At 30.9% G+C, this 27,072-nt stretch overlaps 3 protein-coding genes across 3 annotated transcripts; 1 reads left to right on the forward strand and 2 right to left on the reverse strand.

Moving 5' to 3' along the window:
- Positions 1 to 7,998: 7,998 nt before the first annotated feature.
- LOC106757954 (rho GTPase-activating protein 2) lies at positions 7,999 to 11,322 on the forward strand. Its single transcript, XM_014640821.2, has 4 exons — positions 7,999 to 8,547; positions 9,360 to 9,480; positions 9,594 to 9,944; positions 10,034 to 11,322. The coding sequence occupies exons 1-4, from the start codon at positions 8,240 to 8,242 to the stop codon at positions 10,667 to 10,669; spliced, it is 1,416 nt and encodes a 471-aa protein (XP_014496307.1). The 5' UTR covers positions 7,999 to 8,239; the 3' UTR covers positions 10,670 to 11,322.
- Positions 11,323 to 14,712: 3,390 nt separating this feature from the next.
- On the reverse strand, positions 14,713 to 15,557 carry LOC106756956. The gene has a single exon (XM_014639550.2). The coding sequence runs from the start codon at positions 15,322 to 15,324 to the stop codon at positions 14,944 to 14,946; it is 381 nt and encodes a 126-aa protein (XP_014495036.2). The 5' UTR covers positions 15,325 to 15,557; the 3' UTR covers positions 14,713 to 14,943.
- A 5,462-nt stretch (positions 15,558 to 21,019) lies between these two features.
- On the reverse strand, positions 21,020 to 25,828 carry LOC106756685 (RNA-binding protein BRN1). Its single transcript, XM_014639213.2, has 9 exons — positions 25,520 to 25,828; positions 25,330 to 25,412; positions 23,746 to 23,797; positions 23,485 to 23,610; positions 23,316 to 23,395; positions 22,058 to 22,237; positions 21,592 to 21,928; positions 21,361 to 21,504; positions 21,020 to 21,282 (listed from the first exon to the last, which is right to left on the reverse strand). The coding sequence occupies exons 1-9, from the start codon at positions 25,686 to 25,688 to the stop codon at positions 21,155 to 21,157; spliced, it is 1,299 nt and encodes a 432-aa protein (XP_014494699.1). The 5' UTR covers positions 25,689 to 25,828; the 3' UTR covers positions 21,020 to 21,154.
- Positions 25,829 to 27,072: the final 1,244 nt, after the last annotated feature.

Below are 27,072 nucleotides of genomic sequence, written 5' to 3' on the forward strand. Positions count from 1 at the left end.
CACCACCGCCTCAGTCAACCGGAATCGCCACTGCAACAACCCTCCCGGTCCGTCCAAAGAGTCACCGGCAACCTTCGCCGGCAGCCACGAGCCACTCTCGCCTCCATCCAACTGATCCAGCCACCATGATGGATCCCCATTCCGTCCAAGGCGTCGCCGGCGAACACTGCCGGCCACGACATTTAACCATTCCCGGCTCTTCTCTGCGCGCAAGGAGGAGGCGCCTTCGCCGTTCGTGATGTGCCCAGTCGTTGCCGACATGAGCCACCACCACTGAATCGCCCTCAAGCCCTAGAATCCCGTCGCCTAACGTCATCGCAAACACCACCCAGACCGCCACTCTCAAATCGTGTCACCTCCACTAGTCAGGGCCGTCGTTTGCCTTCTCATGGCCTTGGACGATTTACAGGTTGGATGATGGTATAATGCGAGAGTTGGTTCAGTGCAGGTAGGATACAAGCTTGTGCGTGGGGCTGGAAATTGATTTTGCTTCTTGGTGATTGGTTTTATTTTTGTAGATTTGTGTAGTGCAGGTCGAGGTCGAGCAAGATGGTGTGATGCGTGAGTTAGGATGGAGGTTCTAACAGAGTGATTTTGGTGAAGATGGACATACTGGTTCTGGTTCTAATGTTTTTTATTTTCTCTGGTGAGGATATAGCTTAAAAACAAAGGGGAGGTTTTTGAAGTGGATTAAAAGCAGAAGGAATTTTCATGGCTTCATTGTGCTCAGGGGAATAGGATGAAGGAGTGTAATGAGAATACAGAACAGAAAATGGAAGACTCTGAGAAAATGGAACAATGAAATTTAATTAAAAAAATGTGAGAAAACCAACTCAGCTCACCATAAACTGACACCTCAACAAAGTCCGAATGCCACACACTCAATTTTAACATCGTTTACCTAAGTTAACGGCAAATTCTTAATTGATTCAATTTTACAAAAATAGGGACTTAATTGAAACGTTTTAAAATACTGGGACCTAATTGAGAAAACTCAACACAAATAGGGACATTCTAAATGATTCAACCAACTTTTTTATGATAAATTGTATTAATGTATATTTCAAATAAGAGAGTGTTTACATCTCATAGAATAGTCATACATTTTGAATACAAAAATTTTGGTAGAAAAAATTCAATCACTCGTAACTTTTGATAGGACACATAATTAAAATATAATATAAATGAAAGTTGCTCAAATTGAGGAGAGGAATTTACTACCACAATCTCGATTTATCAAACATTTTACATTATAGATGTAGTGTATATGGTCAAGTATCCTTAAACCTTATCAACATTGATCTCTTCCTAGGATAACTTAGTACAAAGTACACCCTGGGTGTCGAGATCATAATGCTACCTGTTGAGGGCCATGTTGCATATTGAGGGCCGAGTGCTACCTATTAAAGGTTAAGTGCTACATGCTAAGGCTATGTACCATATGCCGAGGGTTTAAGTTACCGATTGAAGGTTAAGTGCTTCTTGTTGAGTGTCATGTGTCACTTGCTAATGGTTATGTACTACCAACCAAAATTAGGTTTGTCGAGGACTGCATGTCTCCTACTAGTGTACCATGTGTTGCTTGTCAAAGTTAGTGGTAAATGACATATTAAGCGGTTTAACCAAGTAAGTATCAGCCTACCAAATCTAATGTGTATAACTCATTATGAAATTTAGCAAAATTTGATTAAACATTACTTCAGTCAAGGTGAACGAGTCATTGAATCATTAGCTCAAATTTAGACTCATCCAAGTAAGGGTTCATAAACATTAAATTATGTTATAAATATAACAGTAATCGATTTTTTTTTTTTTACTTTTAAACATTAATTTTCATTTTAACTTTTCACTACCACTTAAAACTTACTTGATCATTAAATAATCTTCTTCGAACGCAACCTCATTCATCTTCTACAAAATTAGTACCTGAAGGAAGAGAAATAAATAGATGACTAAATGAAGATTAAAAAAGTTTATAAAATTGAAGTTTCTTTGCATAATACTTCTGCAATGTAAAAACATTATATATTTCATACTTCCATATTTAAAAGTTATTTAGTTCATTATTATGTCATTTTTCATACTCTTATTATTGTATTTAAAATGTATGCATAATAAGATATATTTCCATATTTCAAATTTTAGTTTTAAGTAGAGTTGTCAAAACGGGTAACCCGGCTCGACCCAGCCCGGTCCACCACGGGTTAGTCACTTAGTGAGCCAATTCAACCTGGCTCATTTATTAGCGAGCCAAAAAAACTTGAACCCGGCCCGACCCACCATGGGTTGGTGGGTAAACGGGTTGGCTCACTAGACCATTTAATTACATTTTTTTAAAATAAAAAAAATACAAACTTTCTATAATTTAAATTTAAACAATTTTCACTCTCAAAACATCATGTTAAAGACAATTCAAAATAATAATAAAAAGTACAATATAATCCAAATGTCATCCAAAAACAAACACAAAAAACATACAAATAAGTTTCTTATATTCATCATTTTTTGTTNTTGCTGTAACCCTTGACCCTTGTTCTTGTTATCTCCAAATTCACTAATAAAGATTTTCCTAATATCAGAACAATTCCGACAATCAATAAAAAAATATTAGTAAAAAAAAAAGAGAACCAGTACTCAACAACATCAAACAAAAATTAATAGTTTAATCTATAACATAATTTCTCAAATTCAAATATATAAAAAAGAGCTTATTCAAATAATGTATACTCAAATTGTTTAAATAAAATGAACAAAATCTGATACAAGCATGTCATAACATTAAAAAATCATTCCATGTCTTCAAATCCCCCAAAACAAAAAACAAATTTGCAAACCCTTATTTTTGTCATTATAGGGTTTTTGAAAAAAAAAGAAAGAGAAGTGAGAAAACAAAAATGTGGAGAAAAGAGAAGAAAAAAAAGGAAGGGTGTTTTACATGATCCTTGAAGAATTTCACTGAAGTGAGGGTGAGAGCACCGTCAAATGAGAGTAAGTACCATGTGAGTGATTTGTGAGAACAGATGTTACTTTTTTTGGTATACACAATGAGAGTGAAGAAAATATTTTATTTTTTAGGGTTTCACAAATAAAATAATAAATTAAAAAAATAAAATTAGGTAGGTGGGTTGGTGGGTCAACCCGGCTCACCACGGATTCAACCCGCATGAGCCAGGTCTAAATGAGCCGGACTGAAATCTGACCCGCATATAAGTGGATTGTATTTTTCAAATCCAACCCAGCCCGAACCCATGACGGGCCGGATTGGCTCGCGGATTATGACCCATTTTGACGGTTCTAGTTTTAAGCCAAAACTATTTTTTTTTTAAATGTAAAAAATTTACTTCCAACCATACTCAAATCCGATATAAACTTTTGTGCCAGTACATGATTCACCTAAATTTATGTTATTTATTTTATCTTACATAAACCATTTTTATGTGGAACTCTTAATAAATATAAATAATTCTAAATATCTAACATACTATACTTCGTATTACTGAAATATATTTTACTTTTTTTATTATTTTATATCATGTAATAACCATCTATAAAGTATTTTTGAATCTTTTTTAGAAGAGACACAGATTATATTAAACACTCTTGTTGCTCCATGTTGTTCTGTCCAACAAGCAACATAGAGAAACAATTTTGAAATTTGAAGATATTTATAAAAGTTTCTAATAAATTGTTGTGGTTATCGTGATCGAATGTCAACTCCTAAGTATTAGAAATTAATAGAAAAAATCAGCAAACAAGCGAAGTCAATGTTATGTATGTCAAACATTCAGTTTGTCGTCTATAGAATGACGAATCCCAATCCACACACTTGCTTGATACTTAATCCAAAAATTGGAATAATATAAAGGATTCATGCTTAGTTATTTTCTACATTTTAGTTTCGTTCTTTTTATCAACTGTGGAAATTCTTTACTATAGCAGTCGTGCCCTTTATTTTATCAATTTTAATAATTTTGTTTTTGTCACCAAAATTACAAATTTGATGAATAAAACTAAAGCACTAACAGATAAATGATTCAAAAAAGACAAAAAAAAAGTTATGTTATCAAATTTTTTAAAAAAATAACATGGAATATTTCATAAGTATACCATTTCCTACACTATACATGCTTTTATGATTTTATTTTATTTTTACGATAACGATAACGATACCATTACAATTCACAGACACTCAACATATACTTTGCTTTTCTCAATAAAGTTTCATTTTGTTTTATTTTATTGTAAATGAAGAAAAAGAAATAGATAAAGAGAAAGCTTATCCTCATCATAAATTGAGCACGAGATTATTATTAGCGATTACATCTTATCTCATATCTATTATCATTATCATTATACGTACGTGTACGTAGCCACCTAGAAATAATTTAAGTATTTTAATTAATTAAAGTCCAAGTTTCGTTTTGCTGAATAATTAGAATCCAAGTTAGAGAGCAAGGCAGGAGTTATTTTATAATTTTGTTATAGATGTTTATAAGTGAAAGAAAAGAGAAATTAAATTGAGATTTAATCTACAAATTAATATGATTTATGATTTTTTTTTTGAGTAATTAGATAAAATAACGTTTATAAAAGTTAAATGCATAAGTTTATTTTATTTTAGAAAGAACTTTAATTTTATACAAGTAAAAAAATATTAACAAATATTAAAATGTCCAAAAAAACATTTTATATAAGTAAAAAATAATTTTTAAGATATTTTTATTTTATAAGTGTTGAAAGTCTCATCTAGTAGAAAAAAAATTCATTTACAATATATAAGTGGGTTGATAAATCTAATTATCAAAAATTTTAATTAGATTAATCTTTTAACCAAAAAAATCAGTTTAAAAAATAAATAATTAAATATACACTAATCAATATACAAAAGCACTTCTTACAAATCGTAAAATTGAGAGAAGTTTAAAATCTACTTCGTGAAACATATACCCATTTTCAAGCTTTGCCTCCTGGAAAAGTTGTAAGGAATATTTCCTCCACAAACTATCAATTAGTAACAACAATATTACATTACGTGTCTTTTTCTTTAGTGAGAAAGATAAACATCTTCACTTGATAAAGATCAAAGCATTCTTATTAATAAATTTCTTAATGTTAAACTACATGACAGAATTTTAAAACCAATTTAATGTAACAAATATAGTTGACTTTAAACAAAAATATATTTTATTACAAAAAGAACAAAATCAATCTATTAATTTGAGAAATGATTTATAAATATTATTTATATGTAAAATAAGTTTAAACCATACACTACATTTTGTAAAAGAAAAACAAGTGGTTATCATAATATGCTTTTTATTAATTAAATTCTCATCGACCCTCTAAAAATATGTCATTAATTTTTTTAAAAGAATAATATGCCATAACATAATTTTTCTACCAAATAGTTTAACTTAACAAAATAAATTAAAATTATTTAAATATTTCTAGAAAGTTCGCTCTTATTTTGTTAATTGTATCTCTTTCGTGGAAAACCGCGTGATGAAATTCAAATAAATAAATAAATAAAATGAATGGAAGGACATACAGCTAAGCTACATAAAATAAATTATTGCATATATGCCCAATAAGTGATTCTTAGGGCCAAGTAGGTCCATTTATTCGAAAAATAATTGTACCAGTGCAATTATATATCTTTGTTAAATATCAACTTTCTCCGGGCCTCTCTGCAAACAACAAATCGGTGTCAAAGATAAAAAAAGTTTGAAGACTTCAATATTTTTTAATATACATATATTCAATCAGAAATTTTAGTTCCTGAGATTAATACTTTTTTGTGAAGTGGAAGGTCATCGAATATTCGAGTAAATTTAATCCAGGAATCTAAATAAGATATTACTTTTACTTACACGGGACACATTGTTTTATATTTCACTTTAAAAATAAAAATAGAGCTATGTGAAAATAAACATTAAAAATTAGTAATTTTGAAATTTTTTAAGAAATGAGATATAATTATTTTGAAATGCATGAACAAAATTTGACGAATAAAAAATATAATTTAAAATAAAAAAATAATCTGAATTTTAAAGAAAGTTGGGACCCCTCAAGTGCCGCTCCCTCGGCCCTACACTTTTGTAATTACCAAAACACAGTCTTCTCAGTATACGAGAAGAGAACTTTGACCAAATAATCAAACACAACTAGAATTCGAGTTAAATAAATTAAGCTCAACCAAATTCTACACATTGAATATTGATTAGTAATGTGTTTGACTTAACTACGATGACAAAAAAAAAATCTGCACGAATAGTGACATTGATTTGATTTGATACATTAAATCTAACCAGCTAAAGTATGTATTATATATTTTATAAATCAATTTAATTATTTTCTCTAATTCTAAAATTATTTTATAAATTAAAATTCAATATTTTTAGTTACTAAGTTTTCTTAGCCTTAATGATTACACATAGTTTTCTTAGATAACGTAAATTACTTGATTTGATATATTTGCCAGTTTTACAAAGTAATAGTCAATATCAAGATACATGAAGGTGTTAGAAAGCATACATCACTTATTCTGTTTTAGGTATTCATTCTCCAATACGATAGATGAGTTGAATTCCTAAAAATGCTCATATTGAATTATATTCAAGTCTTGTGTCCTATCAGTGACCCTTTCCATGTCAGTCTTTAAGAGTCTCATCCCAATCCCATGTTAATCGATATGGGTCCACAGTTATCCAACATTGAGGTATTTCTGTTTTTTTTTTTTTTTTTTTTTTTTAGGATTAATTATTTTTTTAGGGTATTCATGATAATGATACTTAGATAATATTTTTTTACATGTAATTGTTCTATAGTAGTGTTTATGATTATTATTATTAATTATAAAATAATTTTGAACTAATCAAAGAATGATACATAAATATGTTCAAATATTATAAAAAAATATTGTCTAAGTATCATTATACATCCCACAAAATAACAAAATAAAGAGGCATATTTATAATTCTGAAATAAGCAAAATTACTTTTTCTTATTTGCATGGACGATGCAAAGGTTGTAACGTATACATTTTACCTGTGCATCCCGTTTCTCATAAAGCATTTAGAATCAGGCAAAAAGGATACTAGTTGGAGATGCAAAGGTTGTTGTCTCCGATGATACGGTGAAACAACACTTCCTGCATAACAAGGAAAGTGTCCATAAAAGAACGATCATATTCTTTTGCAACGGTCTTCAATAAAATTCGAATTTTATCACGAAGGACGGTATGTCTTTCTATGGGTCATTGGAATTTGATAATTCGTCCTTGTGTGAAAGTACACCACGTTAATGATGTTCATAAATTCTAATTTTTCACCGTTTTCATCAACAAATCAAATCACTGTAAGCCATTTGCGCATTAAATGAAACCGAGTTTATAGATTTGATTTGATGTTCAAACTATAGAACCACATGCCTTAATTTCACAAATGATTGTGTTGTTTCACTAAACGCAAGGAGCAAATGAGATCACTTTTTCACTATAAAAACTTTATTGCCAACTAATTATTGTCCTTTATGCAGGGCACTTTCGTTGGCTATATATGAATTGTTTATACGAGAATATACTATTCCAAGCCGTTTTAGGATTTAACAATTTAACAAATGATTACCTTAGATGATTTAATTAACACAGGGGAGCGGTAACAAAACAAAACAAAAAACACCCTCAAAATTTTAAAATATTTCAGGAAATTTATTTCTTATAAAGTGTTCCAGTACAAAATGAAAATAGCCCATTATTAAAAATTGTTCCCTTTTTGCAGTTTGATAATGGAAATAAATAGGCGTACTTGAATGAAAGTTTTTGAAGAGCATTTAAAAGTTAAACCGAGATAAATTACAGAATTAATAATGATATTTGGAAGTAATAAAGCGATGTGAGAATTGATTAAAGAGATAATGTGTGGTGGCATGTGGTGTTAATAGTGTAAGGACAGTGAGGTCAAAAAGGAGAGAGAAGAGGGTAGATAAAGTCTGGAACAAAATTTGAAACGAGTGGCCGTTGAGGTTCAAAGTTTACAGATACATACATAACATACATAACTAGCAAACAACTTCAATGCAACCCAACAAAACTCGCATTGCCAAACTCATCCTCAAATTTCAAATCTGTCTTCATTCCCACCTCCCAATAAACACCAGAAAAATCTCTCTCCACTCCTGCATCCAGAGAGAGACATAGATAGAGCGTGTGTGTCTCGTTTCTCTGACGAACAAGATAAGGATGACGGGGCAAGTCGTGGTCACCAGCGTTGGCGGATGCGGTGGTGGGAAGGGGCGGAGAGCCGCGGAGGACGACCAAAACCCGGCGTCGCCGGTGGCGGTTCTGTTGGCGGCACTGAGGAAATCGATGGTGGCGTGCAGTGTGGACAGTCCCGACGATGTAATCTCTGCCGTCCATCACCCCATGGAGATTGGATGGCCCACAAACGTGAAGCATGTTAGTCATGTCACTTTCGATCGCTTCAATGGGTTTCTGGGTCTTCCCCTTGAGCTCGAGGTTCATGTCCCCGCTCCTGTTCCCAGTGCTAGGTACTCCTTTCTTCACCTTTTTCAAATGGGGTTTACTAAAAATGCTCCAAGTTTATTTCTTTTCTTTCATTTTTGGTGCTTAGAGATTTTGTTGTTGGTGGGTCTGTCTCTGTGAGTAAGTAGTTTTTCTTTTTCAAAAGTTGCTCGTGTTTTTTTTATTTTCTTCTAAAAATAATCCTGTTCGAATCCTCTGGAGTATTGAGCCAGCAAAATTGACAGATTAAGCTGGAAATTTATCCACTGTGTTGTGATTTTATGAATTGGAGAGTTTTATGGCCATAAACCCGTTTACATTTCTACTGAGTGTGTTGGCGGAGGAGCGTACGTTAATATCCTTCAATAAGGATTTTCGTCCGTTGCGTGGAAGAAAAGCGAAAGGAGGATGTAAAACTAAAAGTTAGATAGTTGCATTCAAAAGGAGATTGAACTTTACCTTTATTATAGTTGCATTTAAAGCGAATTAAGGTTTGCCTTTATTTGCTGAAAAAATACCTAACGGTAATGTAGGATTTAAAAGCTCTCCTATTTTTTCTCAAGCTTTTGGATATACAGTAACACTTTTGAAAAATGCAAGCAAGCCATTTGTACGGCCTGGTGTGAAGCAAGTTTCTTTGATTTGTGTAATTGCAAAGTGGGGTGTTTTGTTTTTTGATCTGGGATTCATGTCGATTACGTTAAATTTTTAAAGAAGTTATTGAATATGTCTGTGTTCTTCCCCTTATATATATTTTTTTCTTTCATAAACCTCAACTAGCCAGATTATATATCTTTATCCGTAAGCTGATGTGATTTGCCATCGTCAACACTTGCAGTGTTAGTGTGTTTGGCGTCTCAGCAGAATCAATGCAGTGTTCCTATGATTCAAAAGGAAACAGTGTCCCCACCATTCTACTGCTAATGCAAGAACGATTATACTCACAGGGTGGCCTAAAGGTAGGTACCAAATTTATGATATGCTTTGCCATTTGGACCATTGACAGAGAAAGATCTTTCGAGATTGGGTCATTGACTATCTTTTGTGTCGTCTTTTCTTGATGAATTTTCAGGCTGAAGGTATATTTCGCATAAATCCAGAGAACAGTGAAGAGGAGCATTTAAGGGAGCAGTTGAATAAGGGTATTGTGCCTGATGACATTGATGTCCACTGCTTGGCAGGCCTAATCAAAGCATGGTTCAGAGAGCTTCCTTCAGGAGTCCTCGATGGACTTTCCCCTGAGCAAGTTATTGAGTGCAACACAGAAGAAGAGTCCGTTCAGCTTGTGAAGCAGCTAAAGCCAACTGAGTCAGCCTTGCTCAACTGGGCCATTGATCTCATGGCTGATGTTGTAGCTGAAGAGGATTACAACAAAATGGATGCAAGAAACATTGCAATGGTTTTTGCTCCAAATATGACTCAGGTATGTTTCCATACACCTTTTCATCTTGAAATGTAAACCATTAATTCTTATAATTAACTAGTCATTCATGCATATGTTTCCTGAAACAGATGTCTGATCCATTAACTGCTCTGATGCATGCGGTGCAAGTGATGAATTTACTGAAGACACTAATACTGAACACACTGAGAAAACGTGAAGAAACAGCCGAAGGAGGATATTCGCCCATGTCATTTCGTTCATCTGATCGCCAATCTGAGGGTGACTATGATAGTCAACAAGAAATGGATACTAGTGGTGAATTGAGGGAGACCAAGTCAGAAGATGATGATGATGATGACCATCATAATCATCATGTTAACTACAGTCCTACCAGTGAAGAGGACGAGGAGGCTGATGCATCATCAGTAAGTGAGATAGTGGAGTGCTTCTTGAAACGTTTGGATGAGAAAACAAAAAGATTCTCGGAAAAACCTGATGGGTATTTAAAAGAGAAATTAGAGAGCCCCAAGAGTTTCTCTTTAGATAATATCTTGGAATCCACTTTATCTTTTACTGACATAAAAACTGAGAATTCCTGCTCAAGTTCCTCTTCCGAAGATGACTCAAGAACAACTCTTACTGCCGAGGAATCAAACGCTGACACAAGTAGTTCATCAATAGGAAGCACAAGCACCAATGATGTGGAGATGATCGATAAATTTCCAGATCCTCTTTCTCTAGTTCCACTGTTTGCATCTAGTTAAGAACTGAATGTATTTTAACTTTGAATCGGTGTTTAAGTACCTTGTCTTATATTTTGTCCCTACAAGCAGGGTTGCTTGTGTAAATCAATTGGTACACGGGTGTAGGAAATGTTTGCTTTGTTGTAGAGTGTGTGTGCAGTGGTTATGTTCAGTTTAGGGCTGAATTTGACCTGATTCTGATTGTCAATGTCCCAGTACCGGATTGGAAGGGGGAGTCTAAGGAGTAGTAGCTAAGCGTATTTTCAAATTTCGAACAGGTAGTGTTGAATGCATTCACGAATTGTTAGGGAATAGGGAGATTGGTTCAGCAAGAAATGGTGCTTGCTTGCTTTGTTTGTATCTGTGCATGATCAAAATTTGGAGGTAATGTAACATTACTGGTAGTTAAATATTAAATTCCTTTCACAATGGTATCGCGATTAGAGTCCTACACTATTCATCACCCTCTATTCTTGAGGCAAAGACAGCATTCAATAGGATAATTTAGTTATGCCTTGGCAACCATTTCAGATCATACTCCTATTGTTTTATCTTATGATGATCGTGACTATGGTAGAAGGAGGAGTTTATATAAAGAGAATGCATTGGTTCAGGAGGGAGAGTTATACGACGTTGCGAAGAGTGGCTGGAAAATGGCCTCAAATTTGCATTTGGTTGGCAAAATAATGAAATATGTGTTTGACTTGAATGCTTGGGATAAAAATTTCAAATCACATTGTCACAAAAGAAGTAAACTGTAGGGAGGGGTTCAACACTCACACATAAGTTTCTACATTGATGAAATATTGTCCGTTTTGGACTAAGCCTTCACGAATTTGTTTTTGGAATTAATTCAAAAGATCTCTTATCAATGGAGATATCTTATGTATATATAAACTCATGTTTATTCCTCATTTTTTTTTTATATAAGACTTTGTTTGTATCCAACATAAACAGAGATTTAATGTTAAAAACATACCTTCAACTTTTTATTGAGGTTTAGATTAACACTTGTAATTTTAAAAAATATTTAAAAATCTCCCTCAAGTTAATTATCAAATACTCCTTACTTGTATTGTTCTTCGTCACGAAGGGATATTTGTAATGCATGAAGACAATGTGGTTAGATTTGGGTGAATTTTTTAGTTCTATAAATGATACTAATATTGTTTTGGTGCTCAAATGTGATACCCCATCTTCCATCACGAGTGACTTGAGACATATTCCTTACGTAATGTAGTATGCAAGATCTAACAAAGATCATCATTTTATCTTCATCAACAATTCTGGTATGCTCTAACACATGGTATACTTAAATGCAATTTTGATGCTTTTGTCGGACAAACTAAAAATAGAACTTCTTGGAGTATGTGTTTGCATGATAGCATTATTTGTGCGAAAACAGAGATAGTAAATGAATGTTATGCTATCACATGTGCAGAATATTTGGTAATCATCATCTTATTTAAATTAATTTTTAGTAAAATTTTCTGTTTTTAGAAATACTTTTCACATAAAGATAAAAAAAACATATTTATTTGTTATTGAAGTTTAAAAAAATTAAGATTAGATATTATAAATATTTTATATTTTGCTTTGGATATACCTATATATGATAATTCTTCTATATAATATATTTTATATCTCTTATGTTTAGAAAATCCATAATTTCATTAATAGAGTCAAAAGTCATCACTTTTACTAAATATTATATAGCATGAAACGTAGTCATTCTAACAAAATATATAGAATGAAAAGAGAGAAAAAATTTCAGAAATTTATATTTCAATCATTTGATAATGAAAGTTATGATTTATAATTTTATAAATTTATAAATTTATCTAGATGGATTCGATTTGTGAAAAATTATCAAACAGAAAAGATTGTGTTATTGAAGGTATTTTACTTTATATATTTGAAGACGCTTTCAAAGTCAAAATCTATTAAAAAAGAGCAAATATAACCAAAATAATAATATAAATGTTTTTCATCTTGTTTCTATTACGAGAAAAATTATCACTATGGTGAAGATCAAATGTAAAATTTATAAATATAATAATTTACTACATATAGAAAATATATACAAACCTTAACATTCTTAAGATGAAAAAATTGTGAAAATAGAATTATAATATGAATTACTTATTATATCTTATGTGTTACATATAAGGTTGACCTAGTGGTAAAAGTTAAAAAAAAAGAATAAGAAATTATAGATTCAAACAAATAAATAAGTATCATAGAGGAAGATGAATTCTGAAAGTACTCTTTTTTTTAAACTATTTTTTTGAAAATCTTTCTATTTTTAAAATATTTTCTTTATAAAATAAAAAATATATTTATTTATTATTTAGATTTAGAAAATTAAGATTTTATAAATATTTTATCACTTTTTTTACTTTCTATATATATATATATATATATATATATATATATATATATATATATATATATATATATATATATATATATANTATATATATATATATATATATATATATATATATATATATATATATATATATATATATATATATATATATATATATATATATATATATATAAAGTACACAAGATGATAAGCTCCTATGTATAACATACATTTTATATTTCAGAAATATATTTCCAAAATTCAAAATCTCATCACATGTACTTAAGCCACGAGTTTACTAACTATTTTACATTGAGTAATATTTCTTGGTTATCAATAAGTCATCTTTTAGCTTAATTGCAAACTTGCGGTTAACGATATTGACATCATAGTGAGGATATTTGTGAGTGTGGTTTGATCTTCGGTGAATGTTTTTTTCTTTTCCAATTTCCAAACTTTGATGTTAAGTTTGTTAGAAGGCAAACTAATATGGTAGAACACGTGTTAATAGGACTGCCATTGATTATGTTAGCTTCATATTTAATTGATTCATGATGAAATCACACGGTTGTCTTCTCCTAAAAAAAACTTCAACATTAATATAATGTGTGGTGCATGATCCAATGTCTCTTACCTGTAAACCTATCGATGAATACAAAGAAAAGATATTATTATCTCATCATAGCTAATAAATAACAGGCGGCAGTGGACCATCTCCCAGTTTATGGTCCAAAGTAATTTGTACCAATACTATAATAAAAAGCAAGTAATTTATTACAAGTTTTGTTTGCTTAACAATAGATCTATAGATCTACACTGTTAATGTTTAGATAATGATACTTATATAATATATTTTTAATAATATTTGAATATCATTTACGTTTTATTATGTAATTGATTTAAAATTATTTCATAATCAATAATAATAATCATAAATATCATCGTAGACAAATAATAGAATGACTCGTAAATGATGATCAAATGTTGTCAAAAAATATTGTCTAAATATCATTATCCTAATGCTTAATAATCAAACTCATATATAAATATATCATATATCTTAATCAAAATTTATACAAATGATTGATGATCAATTGAAGCTAGAGATAATCTTATCAACTCTAGTATCACATAATAGAATAGTAAATGGCAATTACTTGTCACTTATGTTATTATCCCCAACTCATGAAAGTCCATCAACTTGACCCAAAAAAAGGGTGAAATTTGACCAAAAACTATTTGAAAATGTTTGAAATTTGAATGCTACATGATACCTGGTACTACTGTAATAAAATACTCAACTCAGTTGGACCGTAATTGGTGTTCAATTATTCAAAACATCACATGTTCATTGCATTTATTATTCATCAAAACTTCAGAAATTTATCAAGATGTGAGAATTCTCAATCAGTGGCATAAACAAAACCAAAATACAAATAAAATCATCATACTAGATTTTAGTATTTAAAAAAAATAAAATAAAGAAATAGTATTAAATGGAAGTAAAACATTTTTTTTTTCAAAATACTATTTTCCAATTAAAGTATACTTTTCTGACCATTAAAACTGCTGAACTACTGTGAAAGAATATTTCGCAGAACCGAATTTCCCTGAATCTCCTTATAATATGTTATCATCCAGATTTCAAAGATAACTAAACTGAATCAATGAATTCTGTAACAAGAGTATGCCACACGATTAAGCTGTTATAAGAAATGGTAATACTTGAATAGTGTGATCATGGTTTATACAAGTGAATGTGGTTTGAAACTCTGAACAAATCAGTTTAGCCATAGATACATACAATTGAAAGCTTTTATCTTTCTGATAAGTTTAGCTAAAAAAAAAAAAAAGAATAAATTGTATGAATGTTGTTGAAGGCAGAGCAGTGTGATTCAGAAAAAGGGAATTACTTCAAACCTAATCACGATGCCAAGCAAGCTTCCCAGAACCTCCTGTTCTTTTCCATCTCATCCAACACTTCATGGCCTGACTCATCAGACACACAGAACTTCTGTTGTTCTTGCATCTGATCATCATCATCACCATCATCATCACAATATGATGTTCCATGAACCTCACGTTTCTTCTCATCATCATCAACATCATCTGCATCATGATCATTATTCCAAAACTCGTATCCTTTGAGCTCAGCAGCATTAGATGTCTCAGAAGTATCGTGGATGCAAGATTGAGCATCGTCATCTTCTCTGCCAAGTTCTTCCATAGTGGGGTTGCAGTCAGTTTCAGAGTCACCAGTGGCTTCAAGAAGCATGTAATTAGAAGGGTTCTCCATGTATATCATCAACACAGAGTGCTGCAGAAGGGAAACTCCTAGACACTGAAATAAGAGTGAGATCGAAAGAAAGAAGTTGTTTGATAGTTTTTGTGACACTGACAGGGCAATCTTTCTAAGACTTAGCCTCTATAACGTATGGAATGAGTCAATTGTCATTAATAAAAGGAGAAGGATTTGCCTCAGATTTGTCATGGTCTTCTAGAGGGACAGCAACTATTTATTTAATCCAAGAACAATAAGGACATCTTTCAACATTATTCTAGAATAGATTTAAGACAATCAAACATAAATCGGAACTATCTTAATACCCTTTTCTATTTTAGTACAAAAACCCTCTAAAAGATAGCCTTTGACTCTATTAGCCTCTAGGTGTCAAAATTCATGGCTCTGGTCAAGTCTCATCCCTGCATGACTTTTATTATAAATTTGTTTTTTTATTTTTTATTTTTAGGTTTTGGAATTTTTGATAAAAAGGACTGTATAATGTGTATTTTTCATATAAACTTACTTATACACCATTTCTTTATTAAAAAAAATCATAGGTATAAATTTTACTTTTCATTTTTACAAGATTAAATTAAGTTTAAAATTTAATTTTTAAAATGATATTAGATTCTATCATAACTTGTTATTATGTTTATTATTACTATTATTATTTATTTTCATAATTAATATTATAAATTTTTAACATGAATATTTTAATGTTATATATAGAGCAAATAATAGTGTTAAATTAAGCTTAAATTTTAGCTATGAAAAGATTGATTTGATTAAAATTGAAGGTATGATTAAGGGAAGAATGAAGCATTAAGTTATTTGTGAGATTCTCCAACCTTAGGTTGGTGTGATGGCAAATGTTGTTGTTCCGTGTTTGATAATGCAAATGCATAGAATGCATGAAAATTGAGGCAGCCACTTTAGAAAAATAGAAAAATAAAATAAAGGTAAAAGAAAGACAGCATGAGCATGTGTAAACAGTTGAACTTGACCTTGGAACTGTTAAATAAAGTACTAACATTCAAAATAAATCACAACCGTTGAGTTTTTCTAACTCTCTGAATTAAGTTTTGCTGTTCCAGTTGTCATGCTTGCATCACATCTGTTACTTTCAGTTTCCTACGGCTACATATAAAACTGATATTCAACTATTTTTGTCAAACTCAAAATAAATAATATATAAATAAGATATTCAACCATTTTGTCAAACTCAAAATAAATAAATAAATTATGTAAGAAAAAGAAAGGATTTAGTTTTTTTTTTAAATAAAGAAAATAAATGGATTTGAAAAATATACAAAAAAAGGTAAAAAAATTGTATACTTTAATTTAATCATATCTTTAATAAATAATAATATATTGAATCCAAAAAAGCTAGTCATCTATATATTAAAATTACATTAAAAATGAGCTAAATTTTAATTTTAATGGTGCTTACTTTTATAATTGTAAAAAGTTTTATTGAGATTAATTCCGTTTTTGCTTACCATTGAACTAAAAAAGAATAAAGTATTAACCAAACGGACAATAAAAGCAGCTCTAGATGTTATTTAACTTTTTTTTGAAAAAAAAAATCTTAAGTGATGAGTCGTATTAATTAATCTATATTGATAAAGTGCAACTTGTGTGCATTTATTGTGTATTATTAGTTTACTATTGAAAAAGAAAAGAAAAGAAAACAGCAGTTGTCATTGAAACGTGAAGCACGAGCAAAATTTGTTTTCAACGAATTAAGTAAAAAAAAGAAATTTTTATTTTTATTTTAATAATTACAAAATTAAGTATAAATATATTTTATATTTTTTTAAAGATCTAAAAAATAGTATTTTAGAAGTGATAGTAGTTTAAAAATAGTGAGACTCCGTTATTTTAATATTAAATGATTTTTTAATATAAATAATTTTGTTAACCGATACCGTATGGTTGATCTTTGTGACGAATTCTTCAAGATAGACCAATCAGTTCCTCAGTTTGAGTAGATTGAGTTTTCAACCATTTTTTTTTTGTCTTTTCTTGTACCTGTTGCATGTAGATTTCGCTTAGTTTACATGCGTCCTTTGAGTTTTCAGTTTAAGTCTTTGTTGATCAGTGGTATCCTGATCGTGTTTCTATTATTAGTAGGAACGAATAGAGTTTCCTTGGCTTTTGGAGTTGTTTTGAGGATCCCTAGAATTGTTTGGTGATCTATCATGTAAGGGAAGTTAGTTTCTTTAATTTGAATTTATAAGAGAAGTTTTATTCGATCTTTGTATGATGTTGAGTGGTTGAATGATCAAGTGGATTTTGGTTTGTTGTACTCTAACATGATTGCATGAATTTGGTTGGAATATGCTTTGTCTGATATTTAAAGAACCTTGTTGAGATTGCTCATTGAATGTATATGTTTTGATTGATTGAAATGGTGGAGTTGGTGTCATAATTGGTGGGAAAAATGTTGTTAAATCTTGATATAGTGAAAAATTAAAGTCTTGGCTACTTTTTAGGTCTTATTTGGAGGTTTTAATAGGTGAATTTCTAGAATAGTGATTTTGGAGAAAAACTTGATATGGGTTGGAATGAGCAGTAAATTTATTACTCCAATATTTATCAATTTCATATAATTAACTCATCATTAACATAATAACTAACCATATTGATGAATATCTATGCTTTGAAGAAGTTTCTTGAGACATTCTTGAAAAATAATCCAGCCACAAAAGTAGGGTAAAAAGGGTGAAAAGTTCAAAGTAAGCAAAAACTATGACAATAATGAGAGTTAAATTCATATTGAAGTTGAGATCTAAAAGGTGATGAGAAAGACTTTGCTAGTGATGAAAACAAAAAAAAAAACTATATATATATATATATATATATATATATATATATATATATATATATATATATATATGTGTGTGTGTGTGTGTGTGTGTGTGTGTGTAAAGAAGTAGATACAATAGTTACATCAACAAGTCAATGAGAAGTGGTGGTGATATGACATTGTGTGATCAAAAGCAATCAACATGGATTGAAGATTGATAAAGTGACTATTAGAAATAAAAAATATTATATTAACATTTTTTTTATGTGCGGGAATTATCTGTATTGTCCCCCACAAGTAAAATGATCAAAATTGATTAAAAGTTATAAACCAACCTAACCCTCCACACGTTTGAATCGAGTTAGGTTTAAAAAAATTTACAAATTTTAGTACGGGCTAAAAATGAACTTAGCCCACTAAGAATATCCAAAACACAAGCAAACTTTTTTTTTTCTGAAATTTTGGAAGAGAAAGACTCACACCTATGACCTCTCTATCTTTGTCTCTTATTAGTAATTTTCTTTTCCTAAGATAGCAAGGTATAATCTAGGAATTCTAAGTTTCTCTTTCAACTTTTATTCAAAATTGTGATTTAGTTTTTGGGATGATTAATTTATTAATTGTCTAAAATGAGAAAAAATATTTTTTAAAAAAATATGTTTGGACTTTTTAAATTTTGGTTACATATTAAAAAAATATTAGATTGAATAATAAAATTGCATTTTTGTAATTAAGTTAGTTAATCCTTTTAACCTATTAACTCGTTATGAATCAACGAAATTCAAATTTTTTAAATTCACTAATAGTGAACTAAGTTGGATTAATTCATTAAATGACCAATTCATAATAGACCATATTAAACATAATCGAGTGAATTCACTAATAGTGAACTAAGTTGGATTAATTCATTAAATGACCAATCCATAATAGACCATATTGAACATAATCGAGTGATCTGTTTTAACAATTCTATCACAAAAGGTAAAATAATTTACACCATTCATTAATTATTTATTCCAAAATATTTTAGGTTTATCCTATCAAAAGGCATAAGAGTAGTATTGTAAGACAATTTGTTGCTTCAGACACCTTAACAAATTGGGGTGATAAAGTGGATGAACTTAACTCTCTTGGATATAATTTATTCTTTAAAAAAGATTACAATATTGTTTAATAATTTTTTTATCGTAGTTGTTAGTTGCAATTTTATTAGTGTGTTACGTAACATATCTTAATTGTTTGGTAAAATATTTAAAAAGATGAGATGGAAAGGTGGAGTGGTGGGTGGCGACTGATGTATTAAAAGAAAGAGATAATGAGAAAGCTTGACTTTTGTAATGAACTAGGCAGCCAACATACATCTATCAGCATAAAAAGATGAGATGGAAAGGTGGATTTCTTTATCGTGGTCTTTTGTATAATATCATGAATTCTAGTTTCTTTGATGATCATGTTATATTTGTCTTATAATCGAGTTTGTTGAGTAGGTAAAATTACTTCATTTTATCTTTGATACATAGTGAAAAATAAACTTATTTAACTTCATTCACCTTTTGCCAATCTAATAAAAATGGAAATTCAGGTTGAATGGTTTATTCCAAAGTTTCTCGATGAAATTAAATGTTAAAAAATTCTCAATCATAGAATTAAATTGAAAATTAATATACCTATATGCTTTTAAGAAACATTAATCAAACAAATAATGTTTGTAATAGTACATACAAAATTATGCTTTTAAGAAACATTGATCTTGTAATAGTACATTCAAGGTTACAGGTTTGAAATTGTTGAATTCAACTTAACATTGTTAAGTGAATGTCTCTTATTTTAAATTAGATTTATTATTATTATTATGATTTAAAGTGTAATATCTATTAATACTAGTACATTCTGTTGTTTATTAATTTTCTGTGCATATGATGTCCGTTCCAGAAAGTTTAATCCAACTTATTTTTACCGTTAAAACATAGTCCATATTATTTTAATTTAATTTTACAAAATAACTATTTCATTTTTTTCCAAAAAATAATAAAAAAGTAGTTTTGAAATAAACAAAGCAAACAATGCCACTTAGATATTTATTTGTGTGATGTGTAAGCTATCAAACCTGAGGCTGTGTCACGGATATTAAGCTGTGAAATAAAATAGAAATAATTTAAAGTGTTTGCTGCTAAATTCAACAAATTAAACACACAGTGATTTATAGTTAGATATCAGTATTTAATCTTTTTTTTTGTTTAATAAGGTAAATTTTATATGTATTTCACTAATAATAGTGCATAACATTAAGTTCGTCTATTTTTGTTTTTTAAGATTCACATGAAGTTTGTCTAATAATAAATGCTTCTACAACTCATCACACACTTTATTGGGCCGCATTGAAACCTATATTCATTTCCATCTTTAGACCCTAAAAGATGCTTCCACTTTCAAAGATTTAGGGTGTCTTTTTCAATTTTACTTTGATTCTAAACATAATTGTCAGCAACTTTCATTAAAAAAATTGAACACAAGAGAAATAAATACAAAGAAAGTTTCAATGAAGAGATAAGGTTAGGTCTGGCAGAAATACTACACATAAATTAACTATAGTCATAAACTGTAAATAGCATATGCACAAATCAAAGATTAAAATCAGATCCATCATGAGTTCAATTCTGCATCCATTAGCCACTATTAATCCAATAATAACTAAAGACTACCAGGAAGTAATTGTTGTGCCATATATTGTATGCTCCTTGAAAAGCAACTAGATTATCAAATTGTGTTACAACTTATTTTACCTTTAATGTTGCTCAGTGACTAGGGTAAACAAAATTTCCTTACTACGTGTACAATTGTGCTCAGAAAATATAAGTTAAATCCAAAAATCATGGTTACGGAGAAGGATAATACAATGAAGGGGCGTTGAGGGAAAAATCAATAAATTAATAATCAATGTGCAATTGAACTTTGATGTTACAGAAAATTACAAATTGTATTAACATCAGATGGGTCATGAATTACAATGTGAATTGTACAAAATTCCATCGTTGAGCTTCATCAGTAAGGTTTACCCTGTTTGTTATCCCTCTTAAGCTGGACCTTTAACTTCTTACCTCCTAATTGGAATCCATTCATCATACTGATGGCAGATTGAGCATCCTCTGGAGAATCATAACTTACAAACCCTGCAAATTCCAGTTCATCAAACACAAGCTCCACACAAAACCCATCAAATTTATTCAATAAATGGAGCATACGCTTACCAAAACATTTGCTAACACCAGTTGCTTTATCAACAAAAACTTTAGCACTCAAGACCATACCGAATGGCTGAAAAGCATTGGCAAGTTCTTCATCTCCAAATTCTTGAGGTATGTGATAAATAAATAGGTTGGCACCAGGTGGTCCTAAGTCAGAAATAGAATAATAAGTAGAAAAGAAAGAGTGAGACGAACAACGATTTTATACACAACACATAAAGATAAGATAACAACCTTCAACCTGCCCCCCAGAATTTTTGCTGCCACCAGAAGATGCAGCAGTGTTGTTGTTTCCACTAGCAGGTGAAACGGAGCCTGGAGAAGCATTCATGGGCCTTGGACTAATCATTCCTGTAGGATATGCCATGGGATGTTGTAGACCTGTTACAGCAGGATAAGAACCAACATAACTTGCAGGAGCCACATGATAATTTCTAGGGTTCATATTAGGGCCAAGATCAGGCCTTAATGCATTTCCTTGATGATTCATATGGGGCATCATATTATGGAAACCGTGTTGACTCTGCATTGGTGGCATGCGGTAGGGCATGAGCCCATAACCTCCAGGAGCCTATCAAGACAAAACAGCTATCATCACGCATATCTCACCAACAAGTTCATGGTTTCTGATTGGAAGACATAATAAATTACAAGGATTAAAGAAAGAAATATGCTAGAAAATAGTCTCCTTAGAACTAACCTGATAACCATATCCATTATATGGAGGAACATAACCCATAGGCAAGGCTCCAAACAATGACGGGTGCTGAGAATCACTGTGTGGTACATTAGAAGCTTGGGACTGTGCTTTCTGAGCTCTTCGAGCTTGCCTTTCCTTTTCAGTATCAGCCCATTTAACAACTAAGGGAACACTTGAACCCTATGGAAGACAAAAACCAACGTCAAACATTCAAATTCCAATTATCTGATTTCATACACTTGTCTACTTAGCAATATCAATAATGTTTGACACGTATGAGTACTGTGCATATCAAGCAAACAGAAGCATATGACTTTGGCACTATGCAAACAAAATCAAAAATAAAAATAGTATCTAGATGAAACTAAGTATTTGATGGGTAATCTCACTTAAAGAATGTGATTTTTGAGTAAATCATAATCCAATTGGTTGTAAACAAATGAGATGCCAGTTTAACTCCAGCATGCAATATATATGTTATGTATATATATTATTGCACTATATAAGTTGACTGAAATCATGAATAAGGATTGTGCATGTTGAACAATCCCCTATCTTGAGATTTATTCAGCTTGGGCACATATTATTGCAATCACATTATGAGCTGAACAAACCATAGCTGGAGTTCCCCTTTCTAAGCTTGGATCCAGTTTGAGCCTGCCGTATAAATAATGAGTCAAGCTTTAGCCTGAAACATTATCTTATGCAAACCAATGTAGGGAACAAAGGCAGTCTTAGATTTCCAAATCGAGACAACAATAAAACAAATTTAAATAAGTACTTGTGCATCTATAATGAAATATGAGACACATGATCCCTCACCAACAGAATTTTGTGGCTGAATGCCGCTTGAAGGTCCAAAATACTGCAAACACCATTTACAACTAAATTGTAATTGAGTTTAAAGGCATGCGCTTTTCCATTCTACCACAAACAATGAACCAAAAACAAGTAATTGAATCTAAAATACTCTATGTTTATATGTTCTATCATGCCCTCTAGTTGGTATTTCTGCTTTAAAGCCATATCTACTCATACATTCCAACAGCAAAATTAACGTAGTACCAATAAATAGCTAAACAATATCAGCAGACAACAATATAGTTCCATCCTTACATCAAATTTAATATTATTCTTCCCTCAATACAGTATGTCATGGATGAGATTTTCAAACACATTCATTATATTGCTCAAACAACTGCACTATTACCACAAAAAAGGTGTTGAAAATTCTGATGATGGTTTAATAAACACCAACCTCCATTTTATGCTTTCCATTGATTGCCTCCAAAGCAGCAAGCGCCTGGTCTTTGGTTTCATACTTCAAAAATGCACAACCTATCACAAAATACAACTATAAATAACACTTTGCAGTAGAAACATCAAATTCCTAAATAAAAGGATTAATTAAGGTATGAAATCAGTACCTTTACTTGTTTGCTGAGAACCTCTTAAAACCTGTAAATCCTTTATGGTTCCATACTGGGAGAAAAGTGCAGATATTTCGACTTCGGATACATTCTTCGGAAGCATGCCAATGAAGAGTTTGTGTTCTAGATCCAATGACAACAGAAAATTACACATTAAGGGTTGACCTCAATATAACAAACAAATCATGGCATATATATGATTCTAAGAAATTGATCAGCTGAACAAATTTTTTAATTAATAAAAGAAGTATTTTATACCTAATCTTTCCAACTCGCCATCTGCATACTTCACTTGTAATGGACTGGATGCCTGAATTGGACACACAAAAACAGGATGTTCCAAATCATAATGGGAACAATATGGTTACTAAAGCACTAACTTTCCATGACAATATTGCTATGGCTTTGGAGTCAGGATAATCAAATTTCAGCTGTACTTAATCTTTTTCATAATGTATATTTAGATCACAGCCAACAGAGACAATTTATCAAGCAAACAGAAGCCTTGATTTTAAAATTAAAAGCACATCTGCCAGTAAATAAATCACTAGGTCAGAGAATCCCCAAAATAACAGAATCATCACGGAAAGAAAAAGGATACGATCAAAATAATTTTTTATTGGACTGACTATAAAAATCTAAATTCATATCTAATGGTCTTGTTCACCAAACCACAGTTCTGTCAAAAACCTTAGTACAGTATTTCCGCTTTAATTACAGAATTTGTTTATTTCTTCAATTATTATATATTTGCTTTCTACTTGCATAATCTTCTACAATCTACTTTTTTTCTGGGCAGGTTTCTAACTTCTATGTTACGATTTAAATGGTTTTCTCCATTCAATGTCAATAGGACTCATTACACTGGGTACTCCTCGGGAGATTATGACCCTCTGAACCGATGTTCCAACCATTCAATGGCCAAGTCCTCAGCCTAGCAATGTCCCGACATTTAGAAGCATGGCATATTAAGGAAAAGAAACTGATGAAGTGTTTAAAAGGGTAGGTTTAGCAAACATGTTTATAAAGGAAAAATGTTTTTTCAAACCACGAGTATCCTCAATTCTCAACCTTAAAGGATGAAAAGAATTACAATAATCTGACTTGTTGGAAAATTAATGAAAAATTATAGGAAGCATCCACTCACATTACATGAAAAGCGTCTGTTCATTAATTAATTGATTAAAATAAAATGCAACCAGTCAAATGTACACTAGAAAGAATAACATATGGATACTTCATGACAGTGAAAAATACTTCATAAAAGTTGACTAAGATATTAACAAAAAGCCAGAGACCACAATGATATTAATGCTGAAAGAAACATTAAGAATACAACAGAAAGAAACAAAAAAAAAAAGTTAAACAGTATATTGTATGTGCCCAGGACAACTTATCTCAAGCTTATGATGCCTAATACAAGTGACCACTTTATAAACTAAAAAATGTCGGAACCAAAAAATAAATAAATTGTGGCAACAAAAATTAATTTCCGTGAAAATCGAAAAATAAAAGTAGAATAGAACAGGAGCAAAACAGCAGAATGCAAATCACTTATAAGCTACGAAAGGTAAGTTGATTAGGTTACCCAAATATAGTATGTACCTCCGCGAAAATAAAGCTAAAATTAAATACATGTTTTTGCCCAATTAAGACACACTCATTCCTAACAAACACTCGTCAGCTTCAATAACTACTATAGGAGCAGCACCAATTCACATCACAAAACCGAATGCATCCATCACATTCAACACCACCATATGCAAGAACAGATTAAGTTTATCAATTAGAAAAAATATATAAAAAAAAAAAAGAGAAAAGCAGTTAGCAGCAAGTACCAACCCCGGGTAGCGTCTTCTTGTTGTGACACGCATTGACGGCCTTATCAGCCTCCTCCCTGGAAGGACATATGACGAAACAACAACCTGCGAGGGAAACGCAAAATTAGGGTTGGAAGGAGGCGAGACAAGTGGCGCGGGAGAGAGAAAGAGAAGGAAGAATAATGTCGGAGAATACAAGGTTGGAAAGGTACCTCGGGAAACACGAGTTGCTTTGTCCTTGATTATGTTGACCTCGTCGACGAGAGCGAACTCCTGGAACATTGCAAGGAGTTCGGGTTCTGTCATGTGCTTCGGCACTTGCCCTACGAACAGCTTCACGCTCTCTTCGCTAGATTTACTCTCTTCCTTCCCTTCCGCCATTACCAATCAATCAATGTCTTTCTCTCTCTTTCTCTCAGATTTGGATTCAACCAACTAATTTTAGGTTCTTCACACCCCAATACGGGACTCAGATGCCAAACTTCCACTTCGATCTTCAATTTCTCACATAAAATAAACTCTAAACTACGATGATAATAATAATACTAATAATAATAAAATACAATTTTAATTATTATAACCTTCCACTAACGACATGCTTCTCTATTTTTTTACACTTTTGCCACTACGTACAGCTGGTACTCCTACTACTAGTGGAGTCCTGTCTCCCTGCCTTTCTGTCTTCCATGCACTTTTTTTTTATGCCATAAATAAATAAATCCTTTAAATTATGATAAAAAATTATATTTTTCTTGCCGTTTGATTTAGAAACAAAAATAAAAGGTTATTATATAAATTGAGAGAATTACATACTTTAGAAAAAATCAAATATATAATTTTGTATTCTGGTGGAATTATTGAAATTAAATGAATTTGATTTGAATATAATAGTAATAGAAAGAAAAATAGCGTACTGGTAGTGATTGATTAGAATAAGCACATGCAACTTGAATGTTTTTTGTTGACTTGTCGTTTGTGTGTGTGAATGTAGTTTGACTTATAATGTTTGTGACCGTGTGATAAGGTCTGATATCTATCCGAATTTCGTGTCATCCGTGTTTATTGCCTAAATTTATATACCATGACAGAAAGTTGGTAATTACGAATATTGACCATTAAGAACATGTTTAATTTTTTTTAAAATATTATTTGAGACTTTTAAATTTTTTATATTTATTTTTTATTTTTTGAAGAAAAAATATAAAAATTTATATTTTTATGATTATTTTACTTTTATATTTATGTTAAATGAATGTTAAATTGTGTTCATTATTTTTTTTTAAGTTGGAAAAAGAATAACAAATATATTCAAATGTAGAAGGAGGGAGCGCATGATGTGCTTTGACTCATTCATCATTCCCTTTGTTCACCCTTCTTTTGTCTTTCTTTTCCCTTTCAGTGTAACCATGTTAATTTATTGCTGTTTATTGGTTACTGAATGGTTCTTTCAGAAAGGTAATTTTGCTTTGAAGCAAATTATTCTTTTGAAAGGATAAAATAAATATTATGAATTATTGGTAATTAAACTAATAACTGCGTATTTACTTACTTATCAGGTTTCTATTTTCCAACATAAAATCATATAAAGTTATCGAATTTCCAGTTTCAATATCATAGATTAAAAGCACATGAAGCTAAATCCAAATAAAGCCATGAGAATGATGGAGGAAACAGTTCACACATTTGTAGCTATATATATATATAGGTGGTCATTATCTTCAAAGCTACTAACCCTTTGAGCATACACGAAAAGCCGCTGATATCA

Source organism: Vigna radiata, chromosome 3, assembly GCF_000741045.1.
Source record: "Vigna radiata var. radiata cultivar VC1973A chromosome 3, Vradiata_ver6, whole genome shotgun sequence".
NCBI classification, from domain to species: domain Eukaryota; kingdom Viridiplantae; phylum Streptophyta; class Magnoliopsida; order Fabales; family Fabaceae; genus Vigna; species Vigna radiata.